General features: G+C 42.4%; 1 protein-coding gene across 2 annotated transcripts in view; it reads left to right on the plus strand.

Moving 5' to 3' along the window:
* Positions 1-23,880, plus strand: part of LOC137438533 (ceruloplasmin) — a 124,796-nt gene that overhangs the window by 22,685 nt on the left and 78,231 nt on the right. For both annotated transcript variants that reach the window (XM_068133656.2, XM_068133658.2), the window contains exon 2: positions 20,926-21,170. In XM_068133656.2, coding sequence (XP_067989757.2) covers positions 20,926-21,170 — 245 coding nt within the window. The remainder of the gene's footprint in view (positions 1-20,925; positions 21,171-23,880) is intronic.

A 23,880-nucleotide genomic window follows, 5' to 3' on the forward strand; every position in this document is an offset into this window, starting at 1 on the left:
AACTTCCTATTTGTTTCTGAATCCTGGACATTGTGAGTGGGATGAACTTCCTATTTGTTTCTGAATCCTGAACATTATGAGTGGGATGAACTTCCTATTTGTTTCTGAATCCTGGACATTGTGAGTGGGATGAACTTCCTATTTGTTTCTGAATCCTGGACATTGTGAGTGGGATGAACTTCCTATTTGTTTCTGAATCCTGGACATTGTGAGGGGGATGAACTTCCTATTTGTTTCTGAATCCTGGACATTGTGAGTGCGATGAACTTCCTGTTTGTTTCTGAATCCTGGACATTGTGAGTGGGATGAACTTCCTATTTGTTTCTGAATCCTGAACATTATGAGTGGGATGAACTTCCTATTTGTTTCTGAATCCTGGACATTGTGAGTGGGATGAACTTCCTATTTGTTTCTGAATCCTGGACATTGTGAGTGGGATGAACTTCCTATTTGTTTCTGAATCCTGGACATTATGAGTGGGATGAACTTCCTGTTTGTTTCTGAATCCTGGACATTGTGAGTGGGATGAACTTCCTATTTGTTTCTGAATCCTGGACATTGTGAGTGGGATGAACTTCCTATTTGTTTCTGAATCCTGGACATTGTGAGTGGGATGAACTTCCTATTTGTTTCTGAATCCTGAACATTATGAGTGGGATGAACTTCCTGTTTGTTTCTGAATTCTGGACATTATGAGGGGGATGAACTTCCTATTTGTTTCTGAATCCTGAACATTATGAGGGGGATGAACTTCCTATTTGTTTCTGAATCCTGGACATTGTGAGTGCGATGAACTTCCTGTTTGTTTCTGAATCCTGGACATTGTGAGGGGGATGAACTTCCTGTTTGTTTCTGAATCCTGGACATTGTGAGGGGGATGAACTTCCTGTTTGTTTCTGAATCCTGGACATTGTGAGGGGGATGAACTTCCTGTTTGTTTCTGAATTCTGGACATTGTGAGGGGGATGAACTTCCTGTTTGTTTCTGAATTCTGGACATTATGAGGGGGATGAACTTCCTGTTTGTTTCTGAATTCTGGACACTATGAGGGGGATGAACTTCCTGTTTGTTTCTGAATTCTGGACATTATGAGGGGGATGAACTTCCTGTTTGTTTCTGAATTCTGGACACTATGAGGGGGATGAACTTCCTGTTTGTTTCTGAATTCTGGACATTATGAGGGGGATGAACTTCCTGTTTGTTTCTGAATTCTGGACATTGTGAGGGGGATGAACTTCCTGTTTGTTTCTGAATTCTGGACACTATGAGGGGGATGAACTTCCTGTTTGTTTCTGAATTCTGGACATTATGAGGGGGATGAACTTCCTGTTTGTTTCTGAATTCTGGACATTGTGAGGGGGATGAACTTCCTGTTTGTTTCTGAATCCTGGACATTGTGAGTGGGATGAACTTCCTGTTTGTTTCTGAATTCTGGACATTGTGAGGGGGATGAACTTCCTGTTTGTTTCTGAATTCTGGACACTATGAGGGGGATGAACTTCCTGTTTGTTTCTGAATTCTGGACATTATGAGGGGGATGAACTTCCTGTTTGTTTCTGAATTCTGGACATTGTGAGGGGGATGAACTTCCTGTTTGTTTCTGAATTCTGGACACTATGAGGGGGATGAACTTCCTGTTTGTTTCTGAATTCTGGACATTATGAGGGGGATGAACTTCCTGTTTGTTTCTGAATTCTGGACATTGTGAGGGGGATGAACTTCCTGTTTGTTTCTGAATCCTGGACATTGTGAGTGGGATGAACTTCCTGTTTGTTTCTGAATTCTGGACATTATGAGGGGGATGAACTTCCTGTTTGTTTCTGAATTCTGGACACTATGAGGGGGATGAACTTCCTGTTTGTTTCTGAATTCTGGACATTATGAGGGGGATGAACTTCCTGTTTGTTTCTGAATTCTGGACATTATGAGGGGGATGAACTTCCTGTTTGTTTCTGAATCCTGAACATTATGAGTGCGATGAACTTCCTGTTTGTTTCTGAATCCTGGACATTATGAGGGGGATGAACTTCCTGTTTGTTTCTGAATCCTGAACATTATGAGTGCGATGAACTTCCTGTTTGTTTCTGAATCCTGGACATTATGAGGGGGATGAACTTCCTGTTTGTTTCTGAATCCTGAACATTATGAGTGGGATGAACTTCCTGTTTGTTTCTGAATCCTGGACATTGTGAGGGGGATGGACTTCCTGTTTGTTTCTGAATCCTGGACATTATGAGGGGGATGAACTTCCTGTTTGTTTCTGAATCCTGAACATTATGAGTGGGATGAACTTCCTGTTTGTTTCTGAATCCTGGACATTATGAGGGGGATGAACTTCCTGTTTGTTTCTGAATCCTGGACATTGTGAGGGGGATGAACTTCCTGTTTGTTTCTGAATCCTGGACATTGTGAGGGGGATGAACTTCCTGTTTGTTTCTGAATCCTGGACATTATGAGGGGGATGAACTTCCTGTTTGTTTCTGAATCCTGGACATTGTGAGGGGGATGAACTTCCTGTTTGTTTCTGAATCCTGAACATTATGAGTGGGATGAACTTCCTGTTTGTTTCTGAATCCTGGACATTGTGAGGGGGATGAACTTCCTGTTTGTTTCTGAATCCTGGACATTGTGAGGGGGATGAACTTCCTATTTGTTTCTGAATCCTGGACATTGTGAGGGGGATGAACTTCCTGTTTGTTTCTGAATCCTGGACATTGTGAGGGGATGAACTTCCTATTTGTTTCTGAATCCTGGACATTGTGAGTGGGATGAATTTCCTGTTTGTTTCGGAATTCTGGACATTGTGAGTGCGATGAACTTCCTGTTTGTTTCTGAATCCTGGACATTGTGAGGGGGATGAACTTCCTGTTTGTTTCGGAATTCTGGACATTGTGAGTGCGATGAACTTCCTGTTTGTTTCTGAATCCTGGACATTGTGAGTGCGATGAACTTCCTATTTGTTTCTGAATCCTGGACATTGTGAGTGGGATGAATTTCCTGTTTGTTTCGGAATTCTGGACATTGTGAGTGCGATGAACTTCCTGTTTGTTTCTGAATCCTGGACATTGTGAGTGCGATGAACTTCCTATTTGTTTCTGAATCCTGGACATTGTGAGTGGGATGAATTTCCTGTTTGTTTCGGAATTCTGGACATTGTGAGTGCGATGAACTTCCTGTTTGTTTCTGAATCCTGGACATTGTGAGGGGGATGAACTTCCTGTTTGTTTCGGAATTCTGGACATTGTGAGTGCGATGAATTTCCTGTTTGTTTCGGAATTCTGGACATTGTGAGTGCGATGAACTTCCTGTTTGTTTCGGAATTCTGGACATTGTGAGTGCGATGAACTTCCTGTTTGTTTCTGAATCCTGGACATTGTGAGTGCGATGAACTTCCTGTTTGTTTCTGAATCCTGGACATTATGAGTGGGATGAACTTCCTGTTTGTTTCTGAATCCTGGACATTATGAGTGGGATGGACTTCCTGTTTGTTTCTGAATCCTGGACATTATGAATGGGATGAACTTCCTGTTTGTTTCTGAATTCTGGACATTATGAGTGGGATGAACTTCCTGTTTGTTTCTGAATCCTGGACATTGTGAGTGGGATGAACTTCCTGTTTGTTTCTGAATCCTGGACATTGTGAGTGGGATGAACTTCCTGTTTGTTTCTGAATCCTGGACATTGTGAGTGCGATGAACTTCCTGTTTGTTTCTGAATTCTGGACATTATGAGTGGGATGAACTTCCTGTTTGTTTCTGAATCCTGGACATTGTGAGTGCGATGAACTTCCTGTTTGTTTCTGAATTCTGGACATTGTGAGTGGGATGGACTTCCTGTTTGTTTCTGAATTCTGGACATTATGAGTGGGATGAACTTCCTGTTTGTTTCTGAATCCTGGACATTATGAGTGGGATGGACTTCCTGTTTGTTTCTGAATCCTGGACATTATGAGTGGGATGGACTTCCTGTTTGTTTCTGAATCCTGGACATTATGAGTGGGATGGACTTCCTGTTTGTTTCTGAATCCTGGACATTGTGAGTGGGATGAACTTCCTGTTTGTTTCTGAATCCTGGACATTATGAGTGGGATGGACTTCCTGTTTGTTTCTGAATCCTGGACATTATGAATGGGATGAACTTCCTGTTTGTTTCTGAATCCTGGACATTATGAGTGGGATGAACTTCCTGTTTGTTTCTGAATTCTGGACATTGTGAGTGGGATGAACTTCCTGTTTGTTTCTGAATTCTGGACATTGTGAGTGGGATGAACTTCCTGTTTGTTTCTGAATCCTGGACATTATGAGTGGGATGGACTTCCTGTTTGTTTCTGAATCCTGGACATTATGAATGGGATGAACTTCCTGTTTGTTTCTGAATCCTGGACATTGTGAGTGGGATGAACTTCCTGTTTGTTTCTGAATTCTGGACATTATGAGTGGGATGGACTTCCTGTTTGTTTCTGAATCCTGGACATTGTGAGTGGGATGAACTTCCTGTTTGTTTCTGAATCCTGGACATTATGAGTGGGATGGACTTCCTGTTTGTTTCTGAATCCTGGACATTGTGAGTGGGATGAACTTCCTGTTTGTTTCTGAATTCTGGACATTATGAGTGGGATGGACTTCCTGTTTGTTTCTGAATCCTGGACATTATGAGTGGGATGGACTTCCTGTTTGTTTCTGAATCCTGGACATTGTGAGTGGGATGAACTTCCTGTTTGTTTCTGAATCCTGGACATTATGAGTGGGATGGACTTCCTGTTTGTTTCTGAATCCTGGACATTATGAGTGGGATGAACTTCCTGTTTGTTTCTGAATCCTGGACATTGTGAGTGGGATGGACTTCCTGTTTGTTTCTGAATCCTGGACATTATGAGTGGGATGAACTTCCTGTTTGTTTCTGAATCCTGGACATTATGAGTGCGATGAACTTCCTGTTTGTTTCTGAATCCTGGACATTATGAGTGGGATGAACATCCTGTTTGTTTCTGAATCCTGGACATTGTGAGTGGGATGAACTTCCTGTTTGTTTCTGAATCCTGGACATTATGAGTGGGATGAACATCCTGTTTGTTTCTGAATCCTGGACATTATGAGTGGGATGAACTTCCTGTTTGTTTCTGAATCCTGGACATTGTGAGTGGGATGAACTTCCTGTTTGTTTCTGAATTCTGGACATTATGAGTGCGATGAACTTCCTGTTTGTTTCTGAATCCTGGACATTGTGAGTGGGATGAACTTCCTGTTTGTTTCTGAATCCTGGACATTGTGAGTGCGATGGACTTCCTGTTTGTTTCTGAATCCTGGACATTATGAGTGGGATGGACTTCCTGTTTGTTTCTGAATCCTGGACATTGTGAGTGGGATGGACTTCCTGTTTGTTTCTGAATCCTGGACATTGTGAGTGGGATGAACTTCCTGTTTGTTTCTGAATCCTGGACATTGTGAGTGGGATGGACTTCCTGTTTGTTTCTGAATCCTGGACATTATGAGTGCGATGAACTTCCTGTTTGTTTCTGAATCCTGGACATTATGAGTGGGATGGACTTCCTGTTTGTTTCTGAATCCTGGACATTGTGAGTGGGATGAACTTCCTGTTTGTTTCTGAATCCTGGACATTATGAGTGGGATGAACTTCCTGTTTGTTTCTGAATCCTGGACATTATGAGGGGGATGAACTTCCTGTTTGTTTCTGAATCCTGGACATTGTGAGTGGGATGAACTTCCTGTTTGTTTCTGAATTCTGGACATTGTGAGTGGGATGAACTTCCTGTTTGTTTCTGAATTCTGGACATTGTGAGTGGGATGAACTTCCTGTTTGTTTCTGAATCCTGGACATTGTGAGTGGGATGAACTTCCTGTTTGTTTCTGAATTCTGGACATTATGAGTGGGATGAACTTCCTGTTTGTTTCTGAATCCTGGACATTGTGAGTGGGATGAACTTCCTGTTTGTTTCTGAATCCTGGACATTGTGAGTGCGATGGACTTCCTGTTTGTTTCTGAATTCTGGACATTGTGAGTGGGATGAACTTCCTGTTTGTTTCTGAATCCTGGACATTGTGAGTGGGATGGACTTCCTGTTTGTTTCTGAATTCTGGACATTATGAGTGGGATGAACTTCCTGTTTGTTTCTGAATCCTGGACATTGTGAGTGGGATGAACTTCCTGTTTGTTTCTGAATTCTGGACATTATGAGTGGGATGGACTTCCTGTTTGTTTCTGAATCCTGGACATTGTGAGTGCGATGAACTTCCTGTTTGTTTCTGAATTCTGGACATTATGAGTGGGATGGACTTCCTGTTTGTTTCTGAATCCTGGACATTGTGAGTGGGATGAACTTCCTGTTTGTTTCTGAATCCTGGACATTGTGAGGGGGATGGACTTCCTGTTTGTTTCTGAATCCTGGACATTATGAGGGGGATGAACTTCCTGTTTGTTTCTGAATCCTGAACATTATGAGTGGGATGAACTTCCTGTTTGTTTCTGAATCCTGGACATTGTGAGGGGGATGAACTTCCTGTTTGTTTCTGAATTCTGGACATTATGAGGGGGATGAACTTCCTGTTTGTTTCTGAATCCTGGACATTGTGAGGGGGATGAACTTCCTGTTTGTTTCTGAATCCTGAACATTATGAGTGGGATGAACTTCCTGTTTGTTTCTGAATCCTGGACATTGTGAGGGGGATGAACTTCCTGTTTGTTTCTGAATCCTGGACATTGTGAGGGGGATGAACTTCCTGTTTGTTTCTGAATCCTGGACATTGTGAGGGGGATGAACTTCCTGTTTGTTTCTGAATCCTGGACATTGTGAGTGGGATGAACTTCCTGTTTGTTTCTGAATTCTGGACATTGTGATTGCGATGAACTTCCTGTTTGTTTCTGAATCCTGGACATTGTGATTGCGATGAACTTCCTATTTGTTTCTGAATCCTGGACATTTTGAGTGGGATGAACTTCCTGTTTGTTTCTGAATCCTGGACATTGTGAGTGGGATGAACTTCCTGTTTGTTTCTGAATCCTGGACATTATGAGTGGGATGAACTTCCTGTTTGTTTCTGAATCCTGGACATTGTGAGTGGGATGAACTTCCTGTTTGTTTCTGAATCCTGGACATTGTGAGTGGGATGAACTTCCTGTTTGTTTCTGAATCCTGGACACTATGAGGGGGATGAACTTCCTGTTTGTTTCTGAATCCTGGACATTGTGAGTGCGATGAACTTCCTGTTTGTTTCTGAATCCTGGACATTGTGAGTGGGATGAACTTCCTGTTTGTTTCTGAATTCTGGACATTATGAGTGGGATGAACTTCCTGTTTGTTTCTGAATCCTGGACATTGTGAGTGGGATGAACTTCCTGTTTGTTTCTGAATCCTGGACATTGTGTGTGGGATGAACTTCCTGTTTGTTTCTGAATCCTGGACATTGTGAGTGCGATGAACTTCCTGTTTGTTTCTGAATCCTGGACATTGTGTGTGGGATGAACTTCCTGTTTGTTTCTGAATTCTGGACATTGTGATTGCGATGAACTTCCTGTTTGTTTCTGAATTCTGGACATTATGAGGGGGATGAACTTCCTATTTGTTTCTGAATCCTGGACATTGTGAGGGGGATGAACTTCCTGTTTGTTTCTGAATTCTGGACATTGTGATTGCGATGAACTTCCTGTTTGTTTCTGAATCCTGGACATTGTGATTGCGATGAACTTCCTATTTGTTTCTGAATCCTGGACATTTTGAGTGGGATGAACTTCCTGTTTGTTTCTGAATCCTGGACATTGTGAGTGGGATGAACTTCCTGTTTGTTTCTGAATCCTGGACATTATGAGTGGGATGAACTTCCTGTTTGTTTCTGAATCCTGGACATTGTGAGTGGGATGAACTTCCTGTTTGTTTCTGAATCCTGGACATTGTGAGTGGGATGAACTTCCTGTTTGTTTCTGAATCCTGGACACTATGAGGGGGATGAACTTCCTGTTTGTTTCTGAATCCTGGACATTGTGAGTGCGATGAACTTCCTGTTTGTTTCTGAATCCTGGACATTGTGAGTGGGATGAACTTCCTGTTTGTTTCTGAATTCTGGACATTATGAGTGGGATGAACTTCCTGTTTGTTTCTGAATCCTGGACATTGTGAGTGGGATGAACTTCCTGTTTGTTTCTGAATCCTGGACATTGTGTGTGGGATGAACTTCCTGTTTGTTTCTGAATCCTGGACATTGTGAGTGCGATGAACTTCCTGTTTGTTTCTGAATCCTGGACATTGTGTGTGGGATGAACTTCCTGTTTGTTTCTGAATCCTGGACATTGTGAGTGCGATGAACTTCCTGTTTGTTTCTGAATCCTGGACATTGTGAGTGGGATGAACTTCCTGTTTGTTTCTGAATTCTGGACATTGTGTGTGGGATGGACTTCCTGTTTGTTTCTGAATCCTGGACATTGTGAGTGGGATGAACTTCCTGTTTGTTTCTGAATCCTGGACATTGTGAGTGCGATGGACTTCCTGTTTGTTTCTGAATTCTGGACATTGTGAGTGGGATGAACTTCCTGTTTGTTTCTGAATCCTGGACATTGTGAGTGGGATGAACTTCCTGTTTGTTTCTGAATTCTGGACATTATGAGTGGGATGAACTTCCTGTTTGTTTCTGAATCCTGGACATTGTGAGTGGGATGAACTTCCTGTTTGTTTCTGAATTCTGGACATTATGAGTGGGATGGACTTCCTGTTTGTTTCTGAATTCTGGACATTATGAGTGGGATGAACTTCCTGTTTGTTTCTGAATCCTGGACATTATGAGTGGGATGAACTTCCTGTTTGTTTCTGAATCCTGGACATTGTGAGGGGGATGGACTTCCTGTTTGTTTCTGAATCCTGGACATTATGAGGGGGATGAACTTCCTGTTTGTTTCTGAATCCTGAACATTATGAGTGGGATGAACTTCCTGTTTGTTTCTGAATCCTGAACATTATGAGTGGGATGAACTTCCTGTTTGTTTCTGAATCCTGGACATTGTGAGGGGGATGAACTTCCTGTTTGTTTCTGAATCCTGGACATTGTGAGGGGGATGAACTTCCTGTTTGTTTCTGAATCCTGGACATTATGAGGGGGATGAACTTCCTGTTTGTTTCTGAATCCTGGACATTGTGAGGGGGATGAACTTCCTGTTTGTTTCTGAATCCTGAACATTATGAGTGGGATGAACTTCCTGTTTGTTTCTGAATCCTGGACATTGTGAGGGGGATGAACTTCCTGTTTGTTTCTGAATCCTGGACATTGTGAGGGGGATGAACTTCCTATTTGTTTCTGAATCCTGGACATTGTGAGGGGGATGAACTTCCTGTTTGTTTCTGAATCCTGGACATTGTGAGGGGGATGAACTTCCTGTTTGTTTCTGAATTCTGGACATTGTGAGTGGGATGAACTTCCTGTTTGTTTCTGAATCCTGGACATTGTGAGTGGGATGAACTTCCTGTTTGTTTCTGAATCCTGGACATTGTGAGTGGGATGAACTTCCTGTTTGTTTCTGAATCCTGGACATTGTGTGTGGGATGAACTTCCTGTTTGTTTCTGAATCCTGGACATTGTGATTGCGATGAACTTCCTGTTTGTTTCTGAATTCTGGACATTATGAGGGGGATGAACTTCCTATTTGTTTCTGAATCCTGGACATTGTGAGGGGGATGAACTTCCTGTTTGTTTCTGAATTCTGGACATTGTGATTGCGATGAACTTCCTGTTTGTTTCTGAATCCTGGACATTGTGATTGCGATGAACTTCCTATTTGTTTCTGAATCCTGGACATTTTGAGTGGGATGAACTTCCTGTTTGTTTCTGAATCCTGGACATTGTGAGTGGGATGAACTTCCTGTTTGTTTCTGAATCCTGGACATTATGAGTGGGATGAACTTCCTGTTTGTTTCTGAATCCTGGACATTGTGAGTGGGATGAACTTCCTGTTTGTTTCTGAATCCTGGACATTGTGAGTGGGATGAACTTCCTGTTTGTTTCTGAATCCTGGACACTATGAGGGGGATGAACTTCCTGTTTGTTTCTGAATCCTGGACATTGTGAGTGCGATGAACTTCCTGTTTGTTTCTGAATCCTGGACATTGTGAGTGGGATGAACTTCCTGTTTGTTTCTGAATTCTGGACATTATGAGTGGGATGAACTTCCTGTTTGTTTCTGAATCCTGGACATTGTGAGTGGGATGAACTTCCTGTTTGTTTCTGAATCCTGGACATTGTGTGTGGGATGAACTTCCTGTTTGTTTCTGAATCCTGGACATTGTGAGTGCGATGAACTTCCTGTTTGTTTCTGAATCCTGGACATTGTGTGTGGGATGAACTTCCTGTTTGTTTCTGAATTCTGGACATTGTGATTGCGATGAACTTCCTGTTTGTTTCTGAATTCTGGACATTATGAGGGGGATGAACTTCCTATTTGTTTCTGAATCCTGGACATTGTGAGGGGGATGAACTTCCTGTTTGTTTCTGAATTCTGGACATTGTGATTGCGATGAACTTCCTGTTTGTTTCTGAATCCTGGACATTGTGATTGCGATGAACTTCCTATTTGTTTCTGAATCCTGGACATTTTGAGTGGGATGAACTTCCTGTTTGTTTCTGAATCCTGGACATTGTGAGTGGGATGAACTTCCTGTTTGTTTCTGAATCCTGGACATTATGAGTGGGATGAACTTCCTGTTTGTTTCTGAATCCTGGACATTGTGAGTGGGATGAACTTCCTGTTTGTTTCTGAATCCTGGACATTGTGAGTGGGATGAACTTCCTGTTTGTTTCTGAATCCTGGACATTGTGAGTGGGATGAACTTCCTGTTTGTTTCTGAATTCTGGACATTATGAGTGGGATGAACTTCCTGTTTGTTTCTGAATCCTGGACATTGTGTGTGGGATGAACTTCCTGTTTGTTTCTGAATCCTGGACATTGTGAGTGCGATGAACTTCCTGTTTGTTTCTGAATCCTGGACATTGTGTGTGGGATGAACTTCCTGTTTGTTTCTGAATCCTGGACATTGTGAGTGCGATGAACTTCCTGTTTGTTTCTGAATCCTGGACATTGTGTGTGGGATGAACTTCCTGTTTGTTTCTGAATCCTGGACATTGTGAGTGCGATGAACTTCCTGTTTGTTTCTGAATCCTGGACATTGTGAGTGGGATGAACTTCCTGTTTGTTTCTGAATTCTGGACATTGTGTGTGGGATGGACTTCCTGTTTGTTTCTGAATTCTGGACATTGTGAGGGGGATGAACTTCCTGTTTGTTTCTGAATCCTGGACATTGTGTGTGGGATGGACTTCCTGTTTGTTTCTGAATTCTGGACATTATGAGGGGGATGAACTTCCTGTTTGTTTCTGAATTCTGGACATTGTGAGTGCGATGAACTTCCTGTTTGTTTCTGAATCCTGGACATTGTGAGTGCGATGAACTTCCTGTTTGTTTCTGAATTCTGGACATTGTGAGTGGGATGAACTTCCTGTTTGTTTCTGAATCCTGGACATTATGAGGGGGATGAACTTCCTGTTTGTTTCTGAATTCTGGACATTGTGAGTGGGATGAACTTCCTGTTTGTTTCTGAATCCTGGACATTATGAGTGGGATGAACTTCCTGTTTGTTTCTGAATCCTGGACATTGTGAGTGGGATGAACTTCCTGTTTGTTTCTGAATCCTGGACATTGTGAGGGGGATGAACTTCCTGTTTGTTTCGGAATCCTGGACATTGTGAGTGGGATGAACTTCCTGTTTGTTTCTGAATCCTGGACATTATGAGTGCGATGAACTTCCTGTTTGTTTCTGAATCCTGGACATTGTGAGTGGGATGAACTTCCTGTTTGTTTCTGAATCCTGGACATTGTGAGGGGGATGAACTTCCTGTTTGTTTCTGAATTCTGGACATTGTGAGTGGGATGAACTTCCTGTTTGTTTCTGAATCCTGGACATTGTGAGTGGGATGAACTTCCTGTTTGTTTCTGAATCCTGGACACTATGAGGGGGATGAACTTCCTGTTTGTTTCTGAATCCTGGACATTATGAGGGGGATGAACTTCCTGTTTGTTTCTGAATCCTGGACATTGTGAGTGCGATGAACTTCCTGTTTGTTTCTGAATCCTGGACATTGTGAGTGGGATGAACTTCCTGTTTGTTTCTGAATCCTGGACATTATGAGGGGGATGAACTTCCTGTTTGTTTCTGAATCCTGGACATTGTGAGTGGGATGAACTTCCTGTTTGTTTCTGAATCCTGGACATTGTGAGTGGGATGAACTTCCTGTTTGTTTCTGAATCCTGGACATTGTGAGTGGGATGAACTTCCTGTTTGTTTCTGAATCCTGGACATTGTGAGGGGGATGAACTTCCTGTTTGTTTCTGAATCCTGGACACTATGAGGGGGATGAACTTCCTGTTTGTTTCTGAATTCTGGACATTGTGAGTGGGATGAACTTCCTGTTTGTTTCTGAATTCTGGACATTGTGAGTGGGATGAACTTCCTGCTTGTTTCTGAATTCTGGACATTATGAGTGCGATGAACTTCCTGTTTGTTTCTGAATTCTGGACATTGTGAGTGGGATGAACTTCCTGTTTGTTTCTGAATTCTGGACATTATGAGTGCGATGAACTTCCTGTTTGTTTCTGAATCCTGGACATTATGAGTGGGATGAACTTCCTGTTTGTTTCTGAATTCTGGACATTGTGAGTGGGATGAACTTCCTGTTTGTTTCTGAATTCTGGACATTGTGAGTGGGATGAACTTCCTGCTTGTTTCTGAATTCTGGACATTGTGAGTGGGATGAACTTCCTGTTTGTTTCTGAATTCTGGACATTGTGAGTGGGATGAACTTCCTGTTTGTTTCTGAATTCTGGACATTATGAGTGCGATGAACTTCCTGCTTGTTTCTGAATCCTGGACATTGTGAGTGCGATGAACTTCCTGTTTGTTTCTGAATTCTGGACATTATGAGTGGGATGAACTTCCTGTTTGTTTCTGAATTCTGGACATTATGAGTGCGATGAACTTCCTGTTTGTTTCTGAATCCTGGACATTGTGAGTGGGATGAACTTCCTGCTTGTTTCTGAATCCTGGACATTATGAGTGCGATGAACTTCCTGTTTGTTTCTGAATCCTGGACATTATGAGTGGAATGGACTTCCTGCTTGTTTCTGAATCCTGGACATTATGAGTGCGATGAACTTCCTGTTTGTTTCTGAATCCTGGACATTATGAGTGCGATGAACTTCCTGCTTGTTTCTGAATCCTGGACATTGTGAGTGCGATGAACTTCCTGTTTGTTTCTGAATCCTGGACATTGTGAGAGCGATGAACTTCCTGTTTGTTTCTGAATCCTGGACATTGTGAGGGGGATGAACTTCCTGTTTGTTTCTGAATCCTGGACATTATGAGTGGAATGGACTTCCTGCTTGTTTCTGAATCCTGGACATTATGAGTGCGATGAACTTCCTGTTTGTTTCTGAATCCTGGACATTATGAGTGCGATGAACTTCCTGCTTGTTTCTGAATCCTGGACATTGTGAGTGCGATGAACTTCCTGTTTGTTTCTGAATCCTGGACATTGTGAGAGCGATGAACTTCCTGTTTGTTTCTGAATCCTGGACATTGTGAGGGGGATGAACTTCCTGCTTGTTTCTGAATTCTGGACATTGTGAGTGGGATGAACTTCCTGTTTGTTTCTGAATTCTGGACATTGTGAGTGGGATGAACTTCCTGTTTGTTTCTGAATTCTGGACATTATGAGTGCGATGAACTTCCTGCTTGTTTCTGAATCCTGGACATTGTGAGTGCGATGAACTTCCTGTTTGTTTCTGAATTCTGGACATTATGAGTGGGATGAACTTCCTGTTTGTTTCTGAATTCTGGACATTATGAGTGCGATGAACTTCCTGTTTGTTTCTGAATCCTGGACATTGTGAGTGGGATGAACTTCCTGCTTGTTTCTGAATCCTGGACATTATGAGTGCGATGAACTTCCTGTTTGTTTCTGAATCCTGGACATTATGAGTGGAATGGACTTCCTGCTTGTTTCTGAATCCTGGACATTATGAGTGCGATGAACTTCCTGTTTGTTTCTGAATCCTGGACATTATGAGTGCGATGAACTTCCTGCTTGTTTCTGAATCCTGGACATTGTGAGTGCGATGAACTTCCTGTTTGTTTCTGAATCCTGGACATTGTGAGAGCGATGAACTTCCTGTTTGTTTCTGAATCCTGGACATTGTGAGGGGGATGAACTTCCTGTTTGTTTCTGAATCCTGGACATTATGAGTGGGATGAACTTCCTGCTTGTTTCTGAATCCTGGACATTATGAGGGGGATGAACTTCCTGTTTGTTTCTGAATCCTGGACATTGTGAGTGCGATGAACTTCCTGTTTGTTTCTGAATCCTGGACATTGTGAGGGGGATGAACTTCCTGTTTGTTTCTGAATCCTGGACATTATGAGTGGGATGAACTTCCTGCTTGTTTCTGAATCCTGGACATTATGAGGGGGATGAACTTCCTGTTTGTTTCTGAATCCTGGACATTGTGAGTGCGATGAACTTCCTGTTTGTTTCTGAATCCTGGACATTATGAGGGGGATGAACTTCCTGTTTGTTTCTGAATCCTGGACATTGTGAGTGCGATGAACTTCCTGTTTGTTTCTGAATCCTGGACATTATGAGTGGGATGGACTTCCTGTTTGTTTCTGAATCCTGGACATTGTGAGAGCGATGAACTTCCTGTTTGTTTCTGAATCCTGGACATTATGAATGGGATGAACTTCCTGCTTGTTTCTGAATTCTGGACATTATGAGTGCGATGAACTTCCTGCTTGTTTCTGAATCCTGGACATTATGAGTGCGATGAACTTCCTGTTTGTTTCTGAATTCTGGACATTATGAATGGGATGAACTTCCTGCTTGTTTCTGAATTCTGGACATTATGAGTGCGATGAACTTCCTGCTTGTTTCTGAATCCTGGACATTATGAGAGCGATGAACTTCCTGTTTGTTTCTGAATCCTGGACATTATGAATGGGATGAACTTCCTGCTTGTTTCTGAATCCTGGACATTATGAGTGCGATGAACTTCCTGTTTGTTTCTGAATCCTGGACATTATGAATGGGATGAACTTCCTGCTTGTTTCTGAATTCTGGACATTATGAGTGCGATGAACTTCCTGCTTGTTTCTGAATTCTGGACATTATGAGTGCGATGAACTTCCTGCTTGTTTCTGAATTCTGGACATTATGAGTGCGATGAACTTCCTGCTTGTTTCTGAATTCTGGACATTATGAGTGCGATGAACTTCCTGCTTGTTTCTGAATTCTGGACATTATGAGTGCGATGAACTTCCTGCTTGTTTCTGAATTCTGGACATTATGAGTGCGATGAACTTCCTGCTTGTTTCTGAATCCTGGACATTATGAGTGCGATGAACTTCATGTTTGTTTCTGAATCCTGGACATTATGAATGGGATGAACTTCCTGCTTGTTTCTGAATTCTGGACATTATGAGTGCGATGAACTTCCTGCTTGTTTCTGAATCCTGGACATTATGAGTGCGATGAACTTCCTGCTTGTTTCTGAATCCTGGACATTGTGAGTGCGATGAACTTCCTGTTTGTTTCTGAATTCTGGACATTATGAGTGCGATGAACTTCCTGCTTGTTTCTGAATCCTGGACATTATGAATGGGATGAACTTCCTGTTTGTTTCTGAATTCTGGACATTGTGAGTGGGATGAACTTCCTGTTTGTTTCTGAATTCTGGACATTGTGAGTGGGATGAACTTCCTGCTTGTTTCTGAATCCTGGACATTATGAGTGCGATGAACTTCCTGCTTGTTTCTGAATCCTGGACATTATGAATGGGATGAACTTCCTGTTTGTTTCTGAATTCTGGACATTGTGAGGGGGATGAACTTCCTGTTTGTTTCTGAATTCTGGACATTATGAGTGGGATGGACTTCCTGTTTGTTTCTGAATCCTGGACATTGTGAGTGGGATGAACTTCCTGTTTGTTTCTGAATCCTGGACATTGTGTGTGGGATGAACTTCCTGTTTGTTTCTGAATCCTGGACATTGTGAGTGCGATGAACTTCCTGTTTGTTTCTGAATCCTGGACATTGTGTGTGGGATGAACTTCCTGTTTGTTTCTGAATCCTGGACATTGTGAGTGCGATGAACTTCCTGTTTGTTTCTGAATCCTGGACATTGTGAGTGGGATGAACTTCCTGTTTGTTTCTGAATTCTGGACATTATGAGTGCGATGAACTTCCTGTTTGTTTCTGAATCCTGGACATTGTGAGTGGGATGAACTTCCTGTTTGTTTCTGAATCCTGGACATTATGAGTGCGATGAACTTCCTGTTTGTTTCTGAATCCTGGACATTGTGAGTGGGATGAACTTCCTGTTTGTTTCTGAATCCTGGACATTGTGAGTGGGATGAACTTCCTGTTTGTTTCTGAATCCTGGACATTGTGAGTGGGATGAACTTCCTGTTTGTTTCTGAATCCTGGACACTATGAGGGGGATGAACTTCCTGTTTGTTTCTGAATCCTGGACATTGTGAGTGCGATGAACTTCCTGTTTGTTTCTGAATCCTGGACATTGTGAGTGGGATGAACTTCCTGTTTGTTTCTGAATCCTGGACACTATGAGGGGGATGAACTTCCTGTTTGTTTCTGAATCCTGGACATTATGAGTGCGATGAACTTCCTGTTTGTTTCTGAATCCTGGACATTATGAGGGGGATGAACTTCCTGTTTGTTTCTGAATCCTGGACATTGTGAGTGCGATGAACTTCCTGTTTGTTTCTGAATCCTGGACATTGTGAGTGGGATGAACTTCCTGTTTGTTTCTGAATCCTGGACATTATGAGTGGGATGAACTTCCTGTTTGTTTCTGAATCCTGGACATTGTGAGTGGGATGAACTTCCTGTTTGTTTCTGAATCCTGGACATTATGAGGGGGATGAACTTCCTGTTTGTTTCTGAATCCTGGACATTGTGAGTGGGATGAACTTCCTGTTTGTTTCTGAATCCTGGACATTGTGAGTGGGATGAACTTCCTGTTTGTTTCTGAATCCTGGACATTGTGAGTGGGATGAACTTCCTGTTTGTTTCTGAATTCTGGACATTATGAGTGCGATGAACTTCCTGTTTGTTTCTGAATTCTGGACATTATGAGTGGGATGAACTTCCTGTTTGTTTCTGAATTCTGGACATTATGAGTGCGATGAACTTCCTGTTTGTTTCTGAATCCTGGACATTATGAGTGCGATGAACTTCCTGTTTGTTTTTGAATCCTGGACATTGTGAGTGGGATGAACTTCCTGTTTGTTTCTGAATTCTGGACATTGTGAGTGAGATGAACTTCCTGTTTGTTTCTGAATCCTGGACATTGTGAGTGGGATGAACTTCCTGCTTGTTTCTGAATCCTGGACATTGTGAGTGCGATGAACTTCCTGTTTGTTTCTGAATCCTGGACATTGTGAGTGGGATGAACTTCCTGCTTGTTTCTGAATCCTGGACATTATGAGTGCGATGAACTTCCTGTTTGTTTCTGAATCCTGGACATTGTGAGTGGGATGAACTTCCTGCTTGTTTCTGAATCCTGGACATTATGAGTGCGATGAACTTCCTGTTTGTTTCTGAATCCTGGACATTATGAGTGGAATGGACTTCCTGCTTGTTTCTGAATCCTGGACATTATGAGTGCGATGAACTTCCTGCTTGTTTCTGAATCCTGGACATTGTGAGTGCGATGAACTTCCTGTTTGTTTCTGAATTCTGGACATTATGAGTGGGATGAACTTCCTGTTTGTTTCTGAATTCTGGACATTATGAGTGCGATGAACTTCCTGTTTGTTTCTGAATCCTGGACATTGTGAGTGGGATGAACTTCCTGCTTGTTTCTGAATCCTGGACATTATGAGTGCGATGAACTTCCTGTTTGTTTCTGAATCCTGGACATTATGAGTGGAATGGACTTCCTGCTTGTTTCTGAATCCTGGACATTATGAGTGCGATGAACTTCCTGTTTGTTTCTGAATCCTGGACATTATGAGTGCGATGAACTTCCTGCTTGTTTCTGAATCCTGGACATTGTGAGTGCGATGAACTTCCTGTTTGTTTCTGAATCCTGGACATTGTGAGAGCGATGAACTTCCTGTTTGTTTCTGAATCCTGGACATTATGAGTGGGATGAACTTCCTGCTTGTTTCTGAATCCTGGACATTATGAGGGGGATGAACTTCCTGTTTGTTTCTGAATCCTGGACATTGTGAGTGCGATGAACTTCCTGTTTGTTTCTGAATCCTGGACATTATGAGGGGGATGAACTTCCTGTTTGTTTCTGAATCCTGGACATTGTGAGTGCGATGAACTTCCTGTTTGTTTCTGAATCCTGGACATTATGAGTGGGATGGACTTCCTGTTTGTTTCTGAATCCTGGACATTGTGAGAGCGATGAACTTCCTGCTTGTTTCTGAATTCTGGACATTATGAGTGCGATGAACTTCCTGCTTGTTTCTGAATCCTGGACATTATGAGTGCGATGAACTTCCTGTTTGTTTCTGAATTCTGGACATTATGAATGGGATGAACTTCCTGCTTGTTTCTGAATTCTGGACATTATGAGTGCGATGAACTTCCTGCTTGTTTCTGAATCCTGGACATTATGAGAGCGATGAACTTCCTGTTTGTTTCTGAATCCTGGACATTATGAATGGGATGAACTTCCTGCTTGTTTCTGAATTCTGGACATTATGAGTGCGATGAACTTCCTGCTTGTTTCTGAATCCTGGACATTATGAGTGCGATGAACTTCCTGTTTGTTTCTGAATCCTGGACATTATGAATGGGATGAACTTCCTGCTTGTTTCTGAATTCTGGACATTATGAGTGCGATGAACTTCCTGCTTGTTTCTGAATCCTGGACATTGTGAGTGCGATGAACTTCCTGTTTGTTTCTGAATTCTGGACATTATGAGTGCGATGAACTTCCTGCTTGTTTCTGAATCCTGGACATTATGAATGGGATGAACTTCCTGTTTGTTTCTGAATTCTGGACATTGTGAGTGGGATGAACTTCCTGTTTGTTTCTGAATTCTGGACATTGTGAGTGGGATGAACTTCCTGCTTGTTTCTGAATCCTGGACATTATGAGTGCGATGAACTTCCTGCTTGTTTCTGAATCCTGGACATTATGAATGGGATGAACTTCCTGTTTGTTTCTGAATTCTGGACATTGTGAGGGGGATGAACTTCCTGTTTGTTTCTGAATTCTGGACATTATGAGTGGGATGGACTTCCTGTTTGTTTCTGAATCCTGGACATTGTGAGTGGGATGAACTTCCTGTTTGTTTCTGAATTCTGGACATTGTGAGTGGGATGAACTTCCTGTTTGTTTCTGAATTCTGGACATTGTGAGTGCGATGGACTTCCTGTTTGTTTCTGAATCCTGGACATTATGAGTGCGATGAACTTCCTGCTTGTTTCTGAATCCTGGACATTGTGAGTGGGATGAACTTCCTGTTTGTTTCTGAATCCTGGACATTGTGAGTGGGATGAACTTCCTGTTTGTTTCTGAATTCTGGACATTGTGAGTGGGATGAACTTCCTGTTTGTTTCTGAATTCTGGACATTGTGAGTGCGATGGACTTCCTGTTTGTTTCTGAATTCTGGACATTGTGAGTGCGATGAACTTCCTGTTTGTTTCTGAATCCTGGACATTGTGAGTGCGATGAACTTCCTGTTTGTTTCTGAATTCTGGACATTGTGAGTGCGATGAACTTCCTGTTTGTTTCTGAATTCTGGACATTGTGAGTGCGATGGACTTCCTGTTTGTTTCTGAATCCTGGACATTGTGAGTGCGATGAACTTCCTGTTTGTTTCTGAATTCTGGACATTGTGAGTGGGATGAACTTCCTGTTTGTTTCTGAATCCTGGACATTGTGAGTGCGATGAACTTCCTGTTTGTTTCTGAATCCTGGACATTGTGAGGGGGATGAACTTCCTGTTTGTTTCTGAATCCTGGACATTGTGAGTGGGATGAACTTCCTGTTTGTTTCTGAATTCTGGACATTGTGAGTGGGATGAACTTCCTGTTTGTTTCTGAATTCTGGACATTGTGAGTGCGATGGACTTCCTGTTTGTTTCTGAATCCTGGACATTATGAGTGGGATGAACTTCCTGTTTGTTTCTGAATCCTGGACATTATGAGTGGGATGAACTTCCTGTTTGTTTCTGAATTCTGGACATTGTGAGTTCGATGAACTTCCTGTTTGTTTTTGAATCCTGGACATTATGAGTGGGATGAACTTCCTGTTTGTTTCTGAATTCTGGACATTATGAGTGGGATGAACTTCCTGTTTGTTTCTGAATCCTGGACATTGTGAGTGCGATGGACTTCCTGTTTGTTTCTGAATTCTGGACATTATGAGTGGGATGAACTTCCTGTTTGTTTCTGAATCCTGGACATTGTGAGTGCGATGGACTTCCTGTTTGTTTCTGAATTCTGGACATTATGAGTGGGATGAACTTCCTGTTTGTTTCTGAATTCTGGACATTATGAGTGGGATGAACTTCCTGTTTGTTTCTGAATTCTGGACATTATGAGTGGGATGAACTTCCTGTTTGTTTCTGAATCCTGGACATTGTGAGTGGGATGAACTTCCTGTTTGTTTCTGAATCCTGGACATTGTGAGTGGGATGAACTTCCTGTTTGTTTCTGAATTCTGGACATTGTGAGTGGGATGAACTTCCTGTTTGTTTGTTTGTGTACATTTGAATATACGAATTAATTAATGATGGATATGTTTGTGTGGTTAAATCTGTTAACCAAGCTTTGTGTAAAGTGAGCGGTTTTAATCTCAGTTTGTGGTTCATGATTGTTTTTGTGGTTGTGGTTGCGCAGGGAGGCGCCGGTTTTCATCAAGCGAGGCACAACCACAATCGGACACGTGTACCGCAAGGCCATTTACGTGCGTTACAAGGACGACAGGTACACCGAGACACTCCCAAAGCCTTCCTGGCTTGGCCTCGTGGGTCCAATTATTGTCTCGGAAGTTGGTGATGAACTTAAAGTGCACCTCAAGAACTTTGCTTCACGTCCATACACCATGCACCCCCATGGACTCTTCTACCTCAAGGACTCTGAAGGTGTGTGCTGCAAATCACAGACTTTGGGTTTCGTTAAATGTACCTTTTAGTCATCATTTCTAAAATTACTACATGTTATGGGCTTACAGGATAACCTCGAGGTACACACGCTCACCTCTAAGCCCTCTAGCCTGGGTTTGAATCCCGACCCAGGTCTAAACTGGCTAAACCCAGACGTTGGACCCACGTTAAACTGGGTGCTCCGTCTGCCAGCATTAGTTGGTGCTCGTTGAGGATCCCAAGGTGTCCATCGCGAAGAGTAGGCGAGCATCAGAATCACAATCACAATATCGTTAGAGTTTGAACCTGAGGTTTTCACATTTGGGATTGAAACCTCATCGTTGTCCTGAAAGGGCGTCGTGGTGCGCTCTCTGGTGAGTTGTAAGACCTCCAGTTGCTGAGGAATGATGTCCGTCTGCATTCTCAACAAGAGGGCTATGATCGGAGATCCCCGATTCATCCCGGTCGAGCCAACTCGTGATATTGGACAATTGGTAGCCCTTGAAATTCTGCCCCATAATGAAAACAAACGTTTTTGGGTTTTTTTTTTTCCCCCAAAAAGCAGAACACCACAGACACCAAGACGACACACCTAATGCCTCCGTCATTGCATCCTCACCACTCACCAAACCAGAATGATATACGCTAATTAGAAAATTATTAAAATAAAAAATGTAAATAAAATAAATAAAATAAATATATATATATATATATAAATAAAAAATCACAAACTGGTCAAACAAGTGGAACATGTCTATCAATCCTGACAAATCTCACACTCTTACGATGTCTCTCCGAAAAGACCGACTGGACAACCCTCCCATCCACTTTCTGAACAATCCTCTCCAAGAAGTTCTGTCACTCAAGCTTTTGGGTCTCACTATCTGCCATAATCTTTCTTGGGAAAACCACATTTCAAATCTGGCCTCCAAAGCCAGTCGCCGACTGGGCATCCTCCGTCGTGCGAAGTCCTTCCTTCGCACACCTGAGCTCCTCACCACATACAAGGCTTTCATCCGCAGCTCAATGGAATACTGCTCTCCCCTCTGGGCTGGTGCTCCTGCCTCACACCTAGCTCCGCAGCTCAATGGAATACTGCTCTCCCCTCTGGGCTGGTGCTCCTGCCTCACACCTAGCTCCGCAGCTCAATGGAATACTGCTCTCCCCTCTGGGCTGGTGCTCCTGCCTCACACCTAGCTCCGCAGCTCAATGAAATACTGCTCTCCCCTCTGGGCTGGTGCTCCTGCCTCACACCTAGCTCCGCAGCTCAATGGAATACTGATGATGTGAAAATGAATTGAGCAACAAATACCTCTCGAGGTATCGAGGCTTTAATGCAATCAACCTGATGCATCTACAAATAAAAACATCATAAGCATTTCATTCGTCTACAAAGATACAAAGAATACATGGCAATACGTTTGAATGAAGCAACTGAAGCAACTACCATTAAACAGCGGAAGCTGATAGTCAGGTTCACTATGTTAACAAATATAATTTCGTTCAAAATTTTGGGATTAGCAAACCTGTACATTTTTGGAATCTTCAGAGCATGGAGAATCCGAAAATCAATGTTGGCATTTGCACAGACACCTGCATGGCCGCCATTTTGAATTTTCAAAATGGCCACCATAAAATACATATTTTGCGCGATCTCGGCTTCTAGTCAACCTAGAAACTTAATTAAATATGCTAATCCTATGTTTTCTGGGTCAAGGAATCCAATAAAGGCCTCAAAATAGTGCTCAGGATTATAGAAAAGCAACAAACAAAGGTAATTGAAAACCATTGTCTTTATATTTGTGATATAACTGTATTACATAATACATGATATTGCAAGTCCTTTGAAGTTATAGGTATGGGATTATAAAGCAAGAAAGCAGCCTTGTTAGTATCAGATTGAACTATAAGTCCTATACACAGGATCTACTAGGTCTACACCGTTCAGGAATATGCTTTTACAGATCTTCATCACTGTCCTGAGGGTCATTTTCGCAAAGGTGTCCATGCAAATGCCAACATGAATTTTTGGATTCCTCATGCTCTGAGTATTCTAGAAATGTATAGTTTTGCTAATCTACCAAAATTTTGAACGAAAAAACATAGTGAACCTGACTATGACCTAGCTCTCTCATAGAATCATGACTTTGTGTGTCTCCCATCATACTTGCAGCAAACGACATCCCTGGAAGCAGATTACATATGCATCCCGCCCCCTCACCAGGAATGTGTATTAAGCCAAGCACTCGCATTAAATAGATTTTTCACCACAAATGTTCCCCCCTCTGGGCCGGTGCTCCTGCCTCACACCTAACTCGTCTTCACGCTGTTGAGACCAAAGCGTTCAGAATCATTGGAATCTCCCGCGATGAAGCTAACTCCAAGGGCCTTTCACTCACTCACCGCAGGCAGGTTGGTGGTCTTTCTGTCTTCTACCGACTACTCTCCGGCCTTGCTCCCCCAGCTTTCTCTGGGCACTGTCCCCTAAATATTCCTAAAGGTCGCACAAGATCTGCCTGCAACCCTCTTATGGTTAAACTGCCAAAATCAAGACTCTCTGCTCACCTTCACTCTTTCATTCCTCTTTTCTCCCGCCTCTGGAACAAACTCCCTCACTCTCTTCAATCTCACTCCTCCCTCCAGGTATTTAAAACAGCTGTTCACCACCATCTCTTATCTTCCCCCATCCAAAACCTTGATCTCTTCTACC

This window comes from Myxine glutinosa, chromosome 13 (assembly GCF_964187855.1).
Source record: "Myxine glutinosa chromosome 13, kmMyxGlut1.1, whole genome shotgun sequence".
NCBI classification, from domain to species: Eukaryota; Metazoa; Chordata; class Myxini; order Myxiniformes; family Myxinidae; genus Myxine; species Myxine glutinosa.